Source organism: Leuciscus leuciscus, assembly GCF_965113295.1.
Source record: "Leuciscus leuciscus genome assembly, chromosome: 20".
Lineage (NCBI taxonomy): Eukaryota > Metazoa > Chordata > Actinopteri > Cypriniformes > Leuciscidae > Leuciscus > Leuciscus leuciscus.
The window spans coordinates 2,578,393-2,593,504 of NC_138744.1; the positions used below are offsets into that span (position 1 = coordinate 2,578,393).

The window sequence follows — 15,112 nt, forward strand, 5'->3', positions numbered from 1 at the left end:
GCAGGTAAGGTGGGACGCTTTTTGTTAAACGTGTCATTTAGATATACAGTACCTAGATGTTTTTTTCTTTTTATTACTTTTGTTAACTTTAAGGTCCGACTTTAATATTTCATTTTGAATACAGTTGATATGTGTTATTTGCAAGGTATATACCAATAAACATTTTGAGACCATGCACTCCAGACAAATTTCTTTTCAGGTAATGTGACCCATCCCTAATTTATCAAAAAATGATCCTGGATCTTAAAAACACATGATTTATTAACTCATCACACAAACATATTCCACAGCATATTTAACAGACCCAAAAGCACATAGATAGGCTATGATGAGTAATACTCATCAGTTCACTCAATGCATGTGTAAAGTTCAAAACAACTAGAACATATCTCATGTTGACATGAAATTGGATGAAATTTGAATATCAGATATCTTAATGAACTCTACAACATATTACAAATGGAACTACAACACATGCAACAACAAATAGGCTAACAAAAATTCAATAAGAGGAACATTTAAAATGGTAACCTTATTGTAAAACTTTTTTTCTGTCTGTTTTCTCTAAACACTGTAAATCAACTTAAATTGTGTCCATATTTTAAAGAATTATATAGCGGCATCTACATTTTAATAATAATAATAATAATTTGTTACATTTATATAGTGCTTTTCTGGGTCCTCAAAGCGCTTTACAAGGAAGGGGGAATATCCTCAACCACCACCAATGTGCAGCATCCACCTGGATGATGCGACGGCAGCCATATTGGGCCAGAACGCCCACCACACACACCAGCTTAATGGTGGACAGAAGACAGTGATGAAGCCAATCAGTACATGGGGATGATTAGGAGGCCATGATGGACAGAGGCCAAGGGGCAAATTTGTCCAGGATGCCGGGGTTACACCCCTACTCTTTTTCAAAGGACATCCTGGGATTTTTAATGACCACAGAGAGTCAGGACCTCGGTTTAACGTCTCATTGGAAGGATGGTGCTCTTTGACAGTATAGTGTCCCGATCACTACACTGGGGCGTTAGGTCCCACATAGACCAAGGGTGAGCACCCCCTGCTGGCCTCACTAACACCTCTTCCAGCAGCAACGTGGTTTTCTCAGGTCGTCTCCCATCCAGGTGCTGACCAGGCTTGCTAACCTCTTACAATGACAAAGGTGTAGGTTGATGACACATAAGCGGAATTATGGAACTTGTCGTCATGCCGAAGGATCTAATAATGTTTATGGATGAGTGAATACATTGATGTTTTTAACATGACTGTGGTATGAAGCAGGTCGCGATTGCTAATGAGAGACAGATATCAGCGCCACATGCGAGTCCCGCGGACATGAAGGATTAAGGACATTTCAATCTACCGATCTACCCGCAAGTGCTGAATTAATACTCACACATACCCCTTTTCCACCAGCATGAACCGGGTGCCAGTTCAGAGCCAGAGCTATTGCCAGTCCGGAGTTGGTTCGACTGACGAGCTCTCTAAGATCCGGTTTGCCTTTCCACAAGGCCAGAGAGGTAGCCTGGAAATCCAGACCTAAATATAAAAGATTAATGGTCTGGCGTCGACTAATGAAACTCGGCCAGCTCGAGGGGTGGCACCAAGCATGCATTTGAAGATCTCACTGCACGCAATTGGATAACACTACGACCAATCACAACAATAAACCCCATACGCTTAGCTACCAGCGGAGCTAACTGGTAGATTAGACTCTTACCGTATCCGGTCGGCAAAACAGCAAAAACGTCCTTCTTGCAAAGGAACGACTCGAGCGGCGTCTTCTGTTCCTGTTTTAGATAAAAAGCCAAGTCTAACTCGTTCATTGTAGCGGCCAAAGCCGTTTCAAACAACTGCTGTTCATCCATAGCCATCTTGCAATGTTTACTAATGACTTCGACGTCACAGTGCTGTCGTCTTCTGTTTAGCTCGCCTCTGGCCCGCCTATATCAGATAACCCCATGTGACTGGTGCAGCTCAGATCGAGGGGCATATTTAATGAGCATCATTACTCAACACCAGAGTAACTCGCTGAGCAAATTCAACTTGTGCTCTCGCAAGAATTCTGGATTACCAAGGTACCAGAGAGCCACCACAGAGCCAGATCTTACGTCACTGTATACATCTCATGTTGCCCAGCAACGCTAGCGTGGCAGCGCCAAACACAAACACGCCAGGCTTGTTCGAGATGGTTCGGCTTCTCGCAGACCGATCGGCTCATGACATCAAAGCACTGCGAAAGCGATCCAAAAGCACAAGGAGTCGTATGCTCTCCAAACACTCCCGCAGCTCCGGTCGGTCCGTGCCGCTCCGATGCATCTCGAACGAGCCTTCCATCAACAATGGAGGTCGTTGCGTTACTATTGATGCTCATGGCTTTGCGAACCTACATCGGCATCCAAACACGGCGAATCCAACGTGTTCGTGCAGCTCGCCGTAACTTGCATAGACGGAGATTACAATCAAGCTGCTATTAGCTCGATTAGCTGCTATTTGAAAAATGGCGGTCACAAGTTTCTGTTCGTCTTGTTGGTCACGGTAACCCCGCCCCCAGCCCCTGACGCAAGCGGTTCTTACTTCTAGACCAGCAATGTTTTTTGGTGCTACTTAAGAACCACTTTTCCTGGTTCAGAGCTGGTGCTTTGGGTGTCGAAAAACAAAGAACCGATTTGAAACTAGGCTCTAGCTCCGAACCGGCACCAGCACTGCCTTGGTGGGAAAGGGTTAACAAGTCAGTTTATTTGGCGAATTAAACTTGTGAGGTAACGCAGCACTGTTTCACTTGGTCTATCACACTAAACTGCATTTGAGTGTGTTGAAAGTTATAATGTTATTCTATGTGTTTGTTTGTCTGTATGAGACTAGCAGTAAGCTAGATGAACATTAGAATAACATACTGATCATATTCTAACATTTCATCATGTTGAGCTATATAACATTGATTAGTTTTATGTACATTTGCTCACCTGTCTAATAAAGTACATGCAAGACGTCTCGGTCGAGTCGAAGTTTGTCACGGACGTGGAGCTCTCGGCATCTCCAAAACACCACACCGATATTGATCCTCGTTTTAGTTCTCCTTTTGTCCCAAAGTCTACTTGCCATGGTCCATAATGTTTGAACGAAACAACTCCATGAGCGTGCCGCTAGACGTAACGCAGTTGTCGCCATGGTTACTATGGCAGTACGAGCGGAAACCAGTGATAACGCGGATATTACGTCATTATTTAAAATTGGAATTTCTCTGAAATTAAAAATCTTTGGGAACTTTTGGGATACTGAAAGTACACAACTACAGGAAATATATATATATCACACTTTGCAAGTGATTTTTGGTTATTTTATTACAAAAATCGTACATATTGTAGCTTTAAACACCTTACAAGAAAACCAACACGTTTTTAAATCTTTTTTTTTTGCATTTTGATTCCGTGTTAACTGTAGCAACAAACTGTCAGAATAATATACCCATTTGTTGACATTTAGCGAGAAACCTTATAATTTAGAAAATAAAATCTTATGTCTACCTTCAACAATAAGGGTGTCCTCCCTTGAGATGTAGCCACACCCTCCAGTGTCATATTGCATCAACCAAAACCATTTTATCATTTAAAGAAATAGTGTATCTTTAATTAAAGGCCATTGTCATGCTCTTAAAGGGTTAACCCATTGAGCACAGTAAATCAAACTAAACGGCCCACTTCGCCTGCATTCACCCTACATTTATTTTTAAGAGTGCATTTACTATTGGAAGCTATGGCCAAAAAGCCTCTGAAAAGAGCAAGAAAAAAAAACATGGGAATGTTCAGGTTATGAAATATACTTTAATGTAGGACACATACAAAGAATACACAAGGAAAATCATGATTATCCTATTTGAGTCTGCCCTCCCACCATATCCGACTCCCTCATCTGTGACTCCCTCCACATGGTTTCTTGGGGAACGGTCCGGTCTTCTCCCACAGACTTGGAGTAGTAATACCAATCACACCGAGAGCAATTATCTCTCCAGCATTCCCACTGAGTTTACTCTCCTCATCTGAACCCATTCCCAGATCATCCTCCTTCTCATGAACCACCACCGCACGTCCCAGAATGGAATAAGGCCCAAAGAGCTTGGCGTCTGGAAGCGTCAGGAACTGCCTTATAACTCCTCGCTCGGAAGCAAAGTTGCCCAGGTCTCCAGGATGATGAGGGTGGTCAACGCCGTTTGGATTATAATGAGGACCAACAGTGATGCAGCCTTGACTGAGGTCTCCATACTGATGGATGTGCATGGCACGCTCTTGACGATCGGTGGCAGGCAAACCACGGAGGTTGATTTTCACTTCTAAATCTCCATTGGGGAAGAGCTGCTTGAAGAGGATTTGCCCAAAGATCTTTGGCTGGTTACGTGGCAAATTGGGGCTGGGAGTTACTTCACAAGTGGCATAGATTGTGTTGTCGAACTCCACGACTTCCGGCTGTGGAGCTTCAGGCAAACAAGCTGGATATTTGGAGAACTCTCCTCCTTGTATATGCAGCGCGAGCAATATCAGAGGGAATATTAGGATGATTTTCTCCATGTTGATCTTTAAAGCCTACAATGAAGAGTGGATTCAGTCAAATCATGCCGTTTGGTTTAAGGATGTAATATTTTTGATAAAAGGTCAAAGCTTTGAGAATGGAAGTTGCATTAGGTAAAATAGCACAACCAGATTAGTTTGAAAACATTACATTCTTGCACTTAAGTATATTTTTTATAGCTTTATTTTCAATAATATGTACTTCTTTTTAAAGCATGCTAAAGTGTACTTTTTTCACAAGGACAGGTCAAATAAAAGACAAGATCTATACTTTTGCCTAAACTAACTTTTTTTTAGTTGTACTAAATCAAGTCAGTTGATGGAGAAAATGGAATGGAGAAAAAAACAAAACACAAGCCTAAAACAGCAAAGGTGCATTACCGTATAGCTGAAAAGTTGTCCTCAATCCGTGTGGAGCCTGAATAGTGCAGTCACAAAAACACTACAACGCTTAATCCGTGTGCAGTCCTGACCTGGGGTTGAGAGAATCACACTTTTGGCTGCTCTTTTAGGAACTCATGTTGAGCTACAAGTTAACCATGATAGTCTGTTAGTCACTAATTAAGTTCACCTGTGTTTCATTTAGCTCCCTTTGTTTGCCTGTTTATATATAGCACTCAGTTTGTTCAGTTCTTTGTCTTGCATTGCACAATGTGTTCTCCATTGTAGATTATCTCCATTGTTTTGTGTTTATTAAAAGAAGTACTGCTATGGATTCATCTTCACTTCATTTGGTGGCTCATTTGTGACTCATTAATTCTTAGTGTACAATTCCACTTGACGTTCATGCTTGACACCACTTCTCATAGCAGATATTCATCTCACATAAGTGAATAGCTGACAGTTCTTCTTTTTCATGAAGCCATTTCTACAGACTCTGATGTACCAAGCCTGACAAGCCTATATTACACATACAATTGGACTGCTATTTAATTGTCTTTGAAGGCAGAAGTAAACATTTCTGAGGGAATGATTCTTCTATGGCATCGATGTTAAAATCCCCTTTTAGTAGATTGAATGCATGCAGGTAAGGTGGGACGCTTTTTGTTAAACGTGTCATTTAGATATACAGTACCTAGATGTTTTTTTCTTTTTATTACTTTTGTTAACTTTAAGGTCCGACTTTAATATTTCATTTTGAATACAGTTGATATGTGTTATTTGCAAGGTATATACCAATAAACATTTTGAGACCATGCACTCCAGACAAATTTCTTTTCAGGTAATGTGACCCATCCCTAATTTATCAAAAAATGATCCTGGATCTTAAAAACACATGATTTATTAACTCATCACACAAACATATTCCACAGCATATTTAACAGACCCAAAAGCACATAGATAGGCTATGATGAGTAATACTCATCAGTTCACTCAATGCATGTGTAAAGTTCAAAACAACTAGAACATATCTCATGTTGACATGAAATTGGATGAAATTTGAATATCAGATATCTTAATGAACTCTACAACATATTACAAATGGAACTACAACACATGCAACAACAAATAGGCTAACAAAAATTCAATAAGAGGAACATTTAAAATGGTAACCTTATTGTAAAACTTTTTTTCTGTCTGTTTTCTCTAAACACTGTAAATCAACTTAAATTGTGTCCATATTTTAAAGAATTATATAGCGGCATCTACATTTTAATAATAATAATAATAATTTGTTACATTTATATAGTGCTTTTCTGGGTCCTCAAAGCGCTTTACAAGGAAGGGGGAATATCCTCAACCACCACCAATGTGCAGCATCCACCTGGATGATGCGACGGCAGCCATATTGGGCCAGAACGCCCACCACACACACCAGCTTAATGGTGGACAGAAGACAGTGATGAAGCCAATCAGTACATGGGGATGATTAGGAGGCCATGATGGACAGAGGCCAAGGGGCAAATTTGTCCAGGATGCCGGGGTTACACCCCTACTCTTTTTCAAAGGACATCCTGGGATTTTTAATGACCACAGAGAGTCAGGACCTCGGTTTAACGTCTCATTGGAAGGATGGTGCTCTTTGACAGTATAGTGTCCCGATCACTACACTGGGGCGTTAGGTCCCACATAGACCAAGGGTGAGCACCCCCTGCTGGCCTCACTAACACCTCTTCCAGCAGCAACGTGGTTTTCTCAGGTCGTCTCCCATCCAGGTGCTGACCAGGCTTGCTAACCTCTTACAATGACAAAGGTGTAGGTTGATGACACATAAGCGGAATTATGGAACTTGTCGTCATGCCGAAGGATCTAATAATGTTTATGGATGAGTGAATACATTGATGTTTTTAACATGACTGTGGTATGAAGCAGGTCGCGATTGCTAATGAGAGACAGATATCAGCGCCACATGCGAGTCCCGCGGACATGAAGGATTAAGGACATTTCAATCTACCGATCTACCCGCAAGTGCTGAATTAATACTCACACATACCCCTTTTCCACCAGCATGAACCGGGTGCCAGTTCAGAGCCAGAGCTATTGCCAGTCCGGAGTTGGTTCGACTGACGAGCTCTCTAAGATCCGGTTTGCCTTTCCACAAGGCCAGAGAGGTAGCCTGGAAATCCAGACCTAAATATAAAAGATTAATGGTCTGGCGTCGACTAATGAAACTCGGCCAGCTCGAGGGGTGGCACCAAGCATGCATTTGAAGATCTCACTGCACGCAATTGGATAACACTACGACCAATCACAACAATAAACCCCATACGCTTAGCTACCAGCGGAGCTAACTGGTAGATTAGACTCTTACCGTATCCGGTCGGCAAAACAGCAAAAACGTCCTTCTTGCAAAGGAACGACTCGAGCGGCGTCTTCTGTTCCTGTTTTAGATAAAAAGCCAAGTCTAACTCGTTCATTGTAGCGGCCAAAGCCGTTTCAAACAACTGCTGTTCATCCATAGCCATCTTGCAATGTTTACTAATGACTTCGACGTCACAGTGCTGTCGTCTTCTGTTTAGCTCGCCTCTGGCCCGCCTATATCAGATAACCCCATGTGACTGGTGCAGCTCAGATCGAGGGGCATATTTAATGAGCATCATTACTCAACACCAGAGTAACTCGCTGAGCAAATTCAACTTGTGCTCTCGCAAGAATTCTGGATTACCAAGGTACCAGAGAGCCACCACAGAGCCAGATCTTACGTCACTGTATACATCTCATGTTGCCCAGCAACGCTAGCGTGGCAGCGCCAAACACAAACACGCCAGGCTTGTTCGAGATGGTTCGGCTTCTCGCAGACCGATCGGCTCATGACATCAAAGCACTGCGAAAGCGATCCAAAAGCACAAGGAGTCGTATGCTCTCCAAACACTCCCGCAGCTCCGGTCGGTCCGTGCCGCTCCGATGCATCTCGAACGAGCCTTCCATCAACAATGGAGGTCGTTGCGTTACTATTGATGCTCATGGCTTTGCGAACCTACATCGGCATCCAAACACGGCGAATCCAACGTGTTCGTGCAGCTCGCCGTAACTTGCATAGACGGAGATTACAATCAAGCTGCTATTAGCTCGATTAGCTGCTATTTGAAAAATGGCGGTCACAAGTTTCTGTTCGTCTTGTTGGTCACGGTAACCCCGCCCCCAGCCCCTGACGCAAGCGGTTCTTACTTCTAGACCAGCAATGTTTTTTGGTGCTACTTAAGAACCACTTTTCCTGGTTCAGAGCTGGTGCTTTGGGTGTCGAAAAACAAAGAACCGATTTGAAACTAGGCTCTAGCTCCGAACCAGCACCAGCACTGCCTTGGTGGGAAAGGGTTAACAAGTCAGTTTATTTGGCGAATTAAACTTGTGAGGTAACGCAGCACTGTTTCACTTGGTCTATCACACTAAACTGCATTTGAGTGTGTTGAAAGTTATAATGTTATTCTATGTGTTTGTTTGTCTGTATGAGACTAGCAGTAAGCTAGATGAACATTAGAATAACATACTGATCATATTCTAACATTTCATCATGTTGAGCTATATAACATTGATTAGTTTTATGTACATTTGCTCACCTGTCTAATAAAGTACATGCAAGACGTCTCGGTCGAGTCGAAGTTTGTCACGGACGTGGAGCTCTCGGCATCTCCAAAACACCACACCGATATTGATCCTCGTTTTAGTTCTCCTTTTGTCCCAAAGTCTACTTGCCATGGTCCATAATGTTTGAACGAAACAACTCCATGAGCGTGCCGCTAGACGTAACGCAGTTGTCGCCATGGTTACTATGGCAGTACGAGCGGAAACCAGTGATAACGCGGATATTACGTCATTATTTAAAATTGGAATTTCTCTGAAATTAAAAATCTTTGGGAACTTTTGGGATACTGAAAGTACACAACTACAGGAAATATATATATATCACACTTTGCAAGTGATTTTTGGTTATTTTATTACAAAAATCGTACATATTGTAGCTTTAAACACCTTACAAGAAAACCAACACGTTTTTAAATCTTTTTTTTTTGCATTTTGATTCCGTGTTAACTGTAGCAACAAACTGTCAGAATAATATACCCATTTGTTGACATTTAGCGAGAAACCTTATAATTTAGAAAATAAAATCTTATGTCTACCTTCAACAATAAGGGTGTCCTCCCTTGAGATGTAGCCACACCCTCCAGTGTCATATTGCATCAACCAAAACCATTTTATCATTTAAAGAAATAGTGTATCTTTAATTAAAGGCCATTGTCATGCTCTTAAAGGGTTAACCCATTGAGCACAGTAAATCAAACTAAACGGCCCACTTCGCCTGCATTCACCCTACATTTATTTTTAAGAGTGCATTTACTATTGGAAGCTATGGCCAAAAAGCCTCTGAAAAGAGCAAGAAAAAAAAACATGGGAATGTTCAGGTTATGAAATATACTTTAATGTAGGACACATACAAAGAATACACAAGGAAAATCATGATTATCCTATTTGAGTCTGCCCTCCCACCATATCCGACTCCCTCATCTGTGACTCCCTCCGCATGGTTTCTTGGGGAACGGTCCGGTCTTCTCCCACAGACTTGGAGTAGTAATACCAATCACACCGAGAGCAATTATCTCTCCAGCATTCCCACTGAGTTTACTCTCCTCATCTGAACCCATTCCCAGATCATCCTCCTTCTCATGAACCACCACCGCACGTCCCAGAATGGAATAAGGCCCAAAGAGCTTGGCGTCTGGAAGCGTCAGGAACTGCCTTATAACTCCTCGCTCGGAAGCAAAGTTGCCCAGGTCTCCAGGATGATGAGGGTGGTCAACGCCGTTTGGATTATAATGAGGACCAACAGTGATGCAGCCTTGACTGAGGTCTCCATACTGATGGATGTGCATGGCACGCTCTTGACGATCGGTGGCAGGCAAACCACGGAGGTTGATTTTCACTTCTAAATCTCCATTGGGGAAGAGCTGCTTGAAGAGGATTTGCCCAAAGATCTTTGGCTGGTTACGTGGCAAATTGGGGCTGGGAGTTACTTCACAAGTGGCATAGATTGTGTTGTCGAACTCCACGACTTCCGGCTGTGGAGCTTCAGGCAAACAAGCTGGATATTTGGAGAACTCTCCTCCTTGTATATGCAGCGCCAGCAATATCAGAGGGAATATTAGGATGATTTTCTCCATGTTGATCTTTAAAGCCTACAATGAAGAGTGGATTCAGTCAAATCATGCCGTTTGGTTTAAGGATGTAATATTTTTGATAAAAGGTCAAAGCTTTGAGAATGGAAGTTGCATTAGGTAAAATAGCACAACCAGATTAGTTTGAAAACATTACATTCTTGCACTTAAGTATATTTTTTATAGCTTTATTTTCAATAATATGTACTTCTTTTTAAAGCATGCTAAAGTGTACTTTTTTCACAAGGACAGGTCAAATAAAAGACAAGATCTATACTTTTGCCTAAACTAACTTTTTTTTAGTTGTACTAAATCAAGTCAGTTGATGGAGAAAATGGAATGGAGAAAAAAACAAAACACAAGCCTAAAACAGCAAAGGTGCATTACCGTATAGCTGAAAAGTTGTCCTCAATCCGTGTGGAGCCTGAATAGTGCAGTCACAAAAACACTACAACGCTTAATCCGTGTGCAGTCCTGACCTGGGGTTGAGAGAATCACACTTTTGGCTGCTCTTTTAGGAACTCATGTTGAGCTACAAGTTAACCATGATAGTCTGTTAGTCACTAATTAAGTTCACCTGTGTTTCATTTAGCTCCCTTTGTTTGCCTGTTTATATATAGCACTCAGTTTGTTCAGTTCTTTGTCTTGCATTGCACAATGTGTTCTCCATTGTAGATTATCTCCATTGTTTTGTGTTTATTAAAAGAAGTACTGCTATGGATTCATCTTCACTTCATTTGGTGGCTCATTTGTGACTCATTAATTCTTAGTGTACAATTCCACTTGACGTTCATGCTTGACACCACTTCTCATAGCAGATATTCATCTCACATAAGTGAATAGCTGACAGTTCTTCTTTTTCATGAAGCCATTTCTACAGACTCTGATGTACCAAGCCTGACAAGCCTATATTACACATACAATTGGACTGCTATTTAATTTGTCTTTGAAGGCAGAAGTAAACATTTCTGAGGGAATGATTCTTCTATGGCATCGATGTTAAAATCCCCTTTTAGTAGATTGAATGCATGCAGGTAAGGTGGGACGCTTTTTGTTAAACGTGTCATTTAGATATACAGTACCTAGATGTTTTTTTCTTTTTATTACTTTTGTTAACTTTAAGGTCCGACTTTAATATTTCATTTTGAATACAGTTGATATGTGTTATTTGCAAGGTATATACCAATAAACATTTTGAGACCATGCACTCCAGACAAATTTCTTTTCAGGTAATGTGACCCATCCCTAATTTATCAAAAAATGATCCTGGATCTTAAAAACACATGATTTATTAACTCATCACACAAACATATTCCACAGCATATTTAACAGACCCAAAAGCACATAGATAGGCTATGATGAGTAATACTCATCAGTTCACTCAATGCATGTGTAAAGTTCAAAACAACTAGAACATATCTCATGTTGACATGAAATTGGATGAAATTTGAATATCAGATATCTTAATGAACTCTACAACATATTACAAATGGAACTACAACACATGCAACAACAAATAGGCTAACAAAAATTCAATAAGAGGAACATTTAAAATGGTAACCTTATTGTAAAACTTTTTTTCTGTCTGTTTTCTCTAAACACTGTAAATCAACTTAAATTGTGTCCATATTTTAAAGAATTATATAGCGGCATCTACATTTTAATAATAATAATAATAATTTGTTACATTTATATAGTGCTTTTCTGGGTCCTCAAAGCGCTTTACAAGGAAGGGGGAATATCCTCAACCACCACCAATGTGCAGCATCCACCTGGATGATGCGACGGCAGCCATATTGGGCCAGAACGCCCACCACACACACCAGCTTAATGGTGGACAGAAGACAGTGATGAAGCCAATCAGTACATGGGGATGATTAGGAGGCCATGATGGACAGAGGCCAAGGGGCAAATTTGTCCAGGATGCCGGGGTTACACCCCTACTCTTTTTCAAAGGACATCCTGGGATTTTTAATGACCACAGAGAGTCAGGACCTCGGTTTAACGTCTCATTGGAAGGATGGTGCTCTTTGACAGTATAGTGTCCCGATCACTACACTGGGGCGTTAGGTCCCACATAGACCAAGGGTGAGCACCCCCTGCTGGCCTCACTAACACCTCTTCCAGCAGCAACGTGGTTTTCTCAGGTCGTCTCCCATCCAGGTGCTGACCAGGCTTGCTAACCTCTTACAATGACAAAGGTGTAGGTTGATGACACATAAGCGGAATTATGGAACTTGTCGTCATGCCGAAGGATCTAATAATGTTTATGGATGAGTGAATACATTGATGTTTTTAACATGACTGTGGTATGAAGCAGGTCGCGATTGCTAATGAGAGACAGATATCAGCGCCACATGCGAGTCCCGCGGACATGAAGGATTAAGGACATTTCAATCTACCGATCTACCCGCAAGTGCTGAATTAATACTCACACATACCCCTTTTCCACCAGCATGAACCGGGTGCCAGTTCAGAGCCAGAGCTATTGCCAGTCCGGAGTTGGTTCGACTGACGAGCTCTCTAAGATCCGGTTTGCCTTTCCACAAGGCCAGAGAGGTAGCCTGGAAATCCAGACCTAAATATAAAAGATTAATGGTCTGGCGTCGACTAATGAAACTCGGCCAGCTCGAGGGGTGGCACCAAGCATGCATTTGAAGATCTCACTGCACGCAATTGGATAACACTACGACCAATCACAACAATAAACCCCATACGCTTAGCTACCAGCGGAGCTAACTGGTAGATTAGACTCTTACCGTATCCGGTCGGCAAAACAGCAAAAACGTCCTTCTTGCAAAGGAACGACTCGAGCGGCGTCTTCTGTTCCTGTTTTAGATAAAAAGCCAAGTCTAACTCGTTCATTGTAGCGGCCAAAGCCGTTTCAAACAACTGCTGTTCATCCATAGCCATCTTGCAATGTTTACTAATGACTTCGACGTCACAGTGCTGTCGTCTTCTGTTTAGCTCGCCTCTGGCCCGCCTATATCAGATAACCCCATGTGACTGGTGCAGCTCAGATCGAGGGGCATATTTAATGAGCATCATTACTCAACACCAGAGTAACTCGCTGAGCAAATTCAACTTGTGCTCTCGCAAGAATTCTGGATTACCAAGGTACCAGAGAGCCACCACAGAGCCAGATCTTACGTCACTGTATACATCTCATGTTGCCCAGCAACGCTAGCGTGGCAGCGCCAAACACAAACACGCCAGGCTTGTTCGAGATGGTTCGGCTTCTCGCAGACCGATCGGCTCATGACATCAAAGCACTGCGAAAGCGATCCAAAAGCACAAGGAGTCGTATGCTCTCCAAACACTCCCGCAGCTCCGGTCGGTCCGTGCCGCTCCGATGCATCTCGAACGAGCCTTCCATCAACAATGGAGGTCGTTGCGTTACTATTGATGCTCATGGCTTTGCGAACCTACATCGGCATCCAAACACGGCGAATCCAACGTGTTCGTGCAGCTCGCCGTAACTTGCATAGACGGAGATTACAATCAAGCTGCTATTAGCTCGATTAGCTGCTATTTGAAAAATGGCGGTCACAAGTTTCTGTTCGTCTTGTTGGTCACGGTAACCCCGCCCCCAGCCCCTGACGCAAGCGGTTCTTACTTCTAGACCAGCAATGTTTTTTGGTGCTACTTAAGAACCACTTTTCCTGGTTCAGAGCTGGTGCTTTGGGTGTCGAAAAACAAAGAACCGATTTGAAACTAGGCTCTAGCTCCGAACCAGCACCAGCACTGCCTTGGTGGGAAAGGGTTAACAAGTCAGTTTATTTGGCGAATTAAACTTGTGAGGTAACGCAGCACTGTTTCACTTGGTCTATCACACTAAACTGCATTTGAGTGTGTTGAAAGTTATAATGTTATTCTATGTGTTTGTTTGTCTGTATGAGACTAGCAGTAAGCTAGATGAACATTAGAATAACATACTGATCATATTCTAACATTTCATCATGTTGAGCTATATAACATTGATTAGTTTTATGTACATTTGCTCACCTGTCTAATAAAGTACATGCAAGACGTCTCGGTCGAGTCGAAGTTTGTCACGGACGTGGAGCTCTCGGCATCTCCAAAACACCACACCGATATTGATCCTCGTTTTAGTTCTCCTTTTGTCCCAAAGTCTACTTGCCATGGTCCATAATGTTTGAACGAAACAACTCCATGAGCGTGCCGCTAGACGTAACGCAGTTGTCGCCATGGTTACTATGGCAGTACGAGCGGAAACCAGTGATAACGCGGATATTACGTCATTATTTAAAATTGGAATTTCTCTGAAATTAAAAATCTTTGGGAACTTTTGGGATACTGAAAGTACACAACTACAGGAAATATATATATATCACACTTTGCAAGTGATTTTTGGTTATTTTATTACAAAAATCGTACATATTGTAGCTTTAAACACCTTACAAGAAAACCAACACGTTTTTAAATCTTTTTTTTTTGCATTTTGATTCCGTGTTAACTGTAGCAACAAACTGTCAGAATAATATACCCATTTGTTGACATTTAGCGAGAAACCGTATAATTTAGAAAATAAAATCTTATGTCTACCTTCAACAATAAGGGTGTCCTCCCTTGAGATGTAGCCACACCCTCCAGTGTCATATTGCATCAACCAAAACCATTTTATCATTTAAAGAAATAGTGTATCTTTAATTAAAGGCCATTGTCATGCTCTTAAAGGGTTAACCCATTGAGCACAGTAAATCAAACTAAACGGCCCACTTCGCCTGCATTCACCCTACATTTATTTTTAAGAGTGCATTTACTATTGGAAGCTATGGCCAAAAAGCCTCTGAAAAGAGCAAGAAAAAAAAACATGGGAATGTTCAGGTTATGAAATATACTTTAATGTAGGACACATACAAAGAATACACAAGGAAAATCATGATTATCCTATTTGAGTCTGCCCTCCCACCATATCCGACTCCC

General features: G+C 41.8%; 2 protein-coding genes across 2 annotated transcripts; both read right to left on the bottom strand.

Moving 5' to 3' along the window:
- Window positions 1-3,917: 3,917 nt before the first annotated feature.
- On the bottom strand, window positions 3,918-4,574 carry LOC309484617 (extracellular superoxide dismutase [Cu-Zn]-like; the record flags this gene model as incomplete). The annotated part of the gene is made up of 1 exon (XM_082150944.1): window positions 3,918-4,574. One exon carries the CDS (start codon window positions 4,572-4,574, stop codon window positions 3,918-3,920), a length of 657 nt encoding a protein of 218 aa, XP_082007070.1.
- A 4,940-nt stretch (window positions 4,575-9,514) lies between these two features.
- Window positions 9,515-10,171, bottom strand: LOC309484618 (extracellular superoxide dismutase [Cu-Zn]-like; the record flags this gene model as incomplete). The annotated part of the gene is made up of 1 exon (XM_082150945.1): window positions 9,515-10,171. The coding sequence occupies one exon, from the start codon at window positions 10,169-10,171 to the stop codon at window positions 9,515-9,517; it is 657 nt and encodes a 218-aa protein (XP_082007071.1).
- Window positions 10,172-15,112: the final 4,941 nt, after the last annotated feature.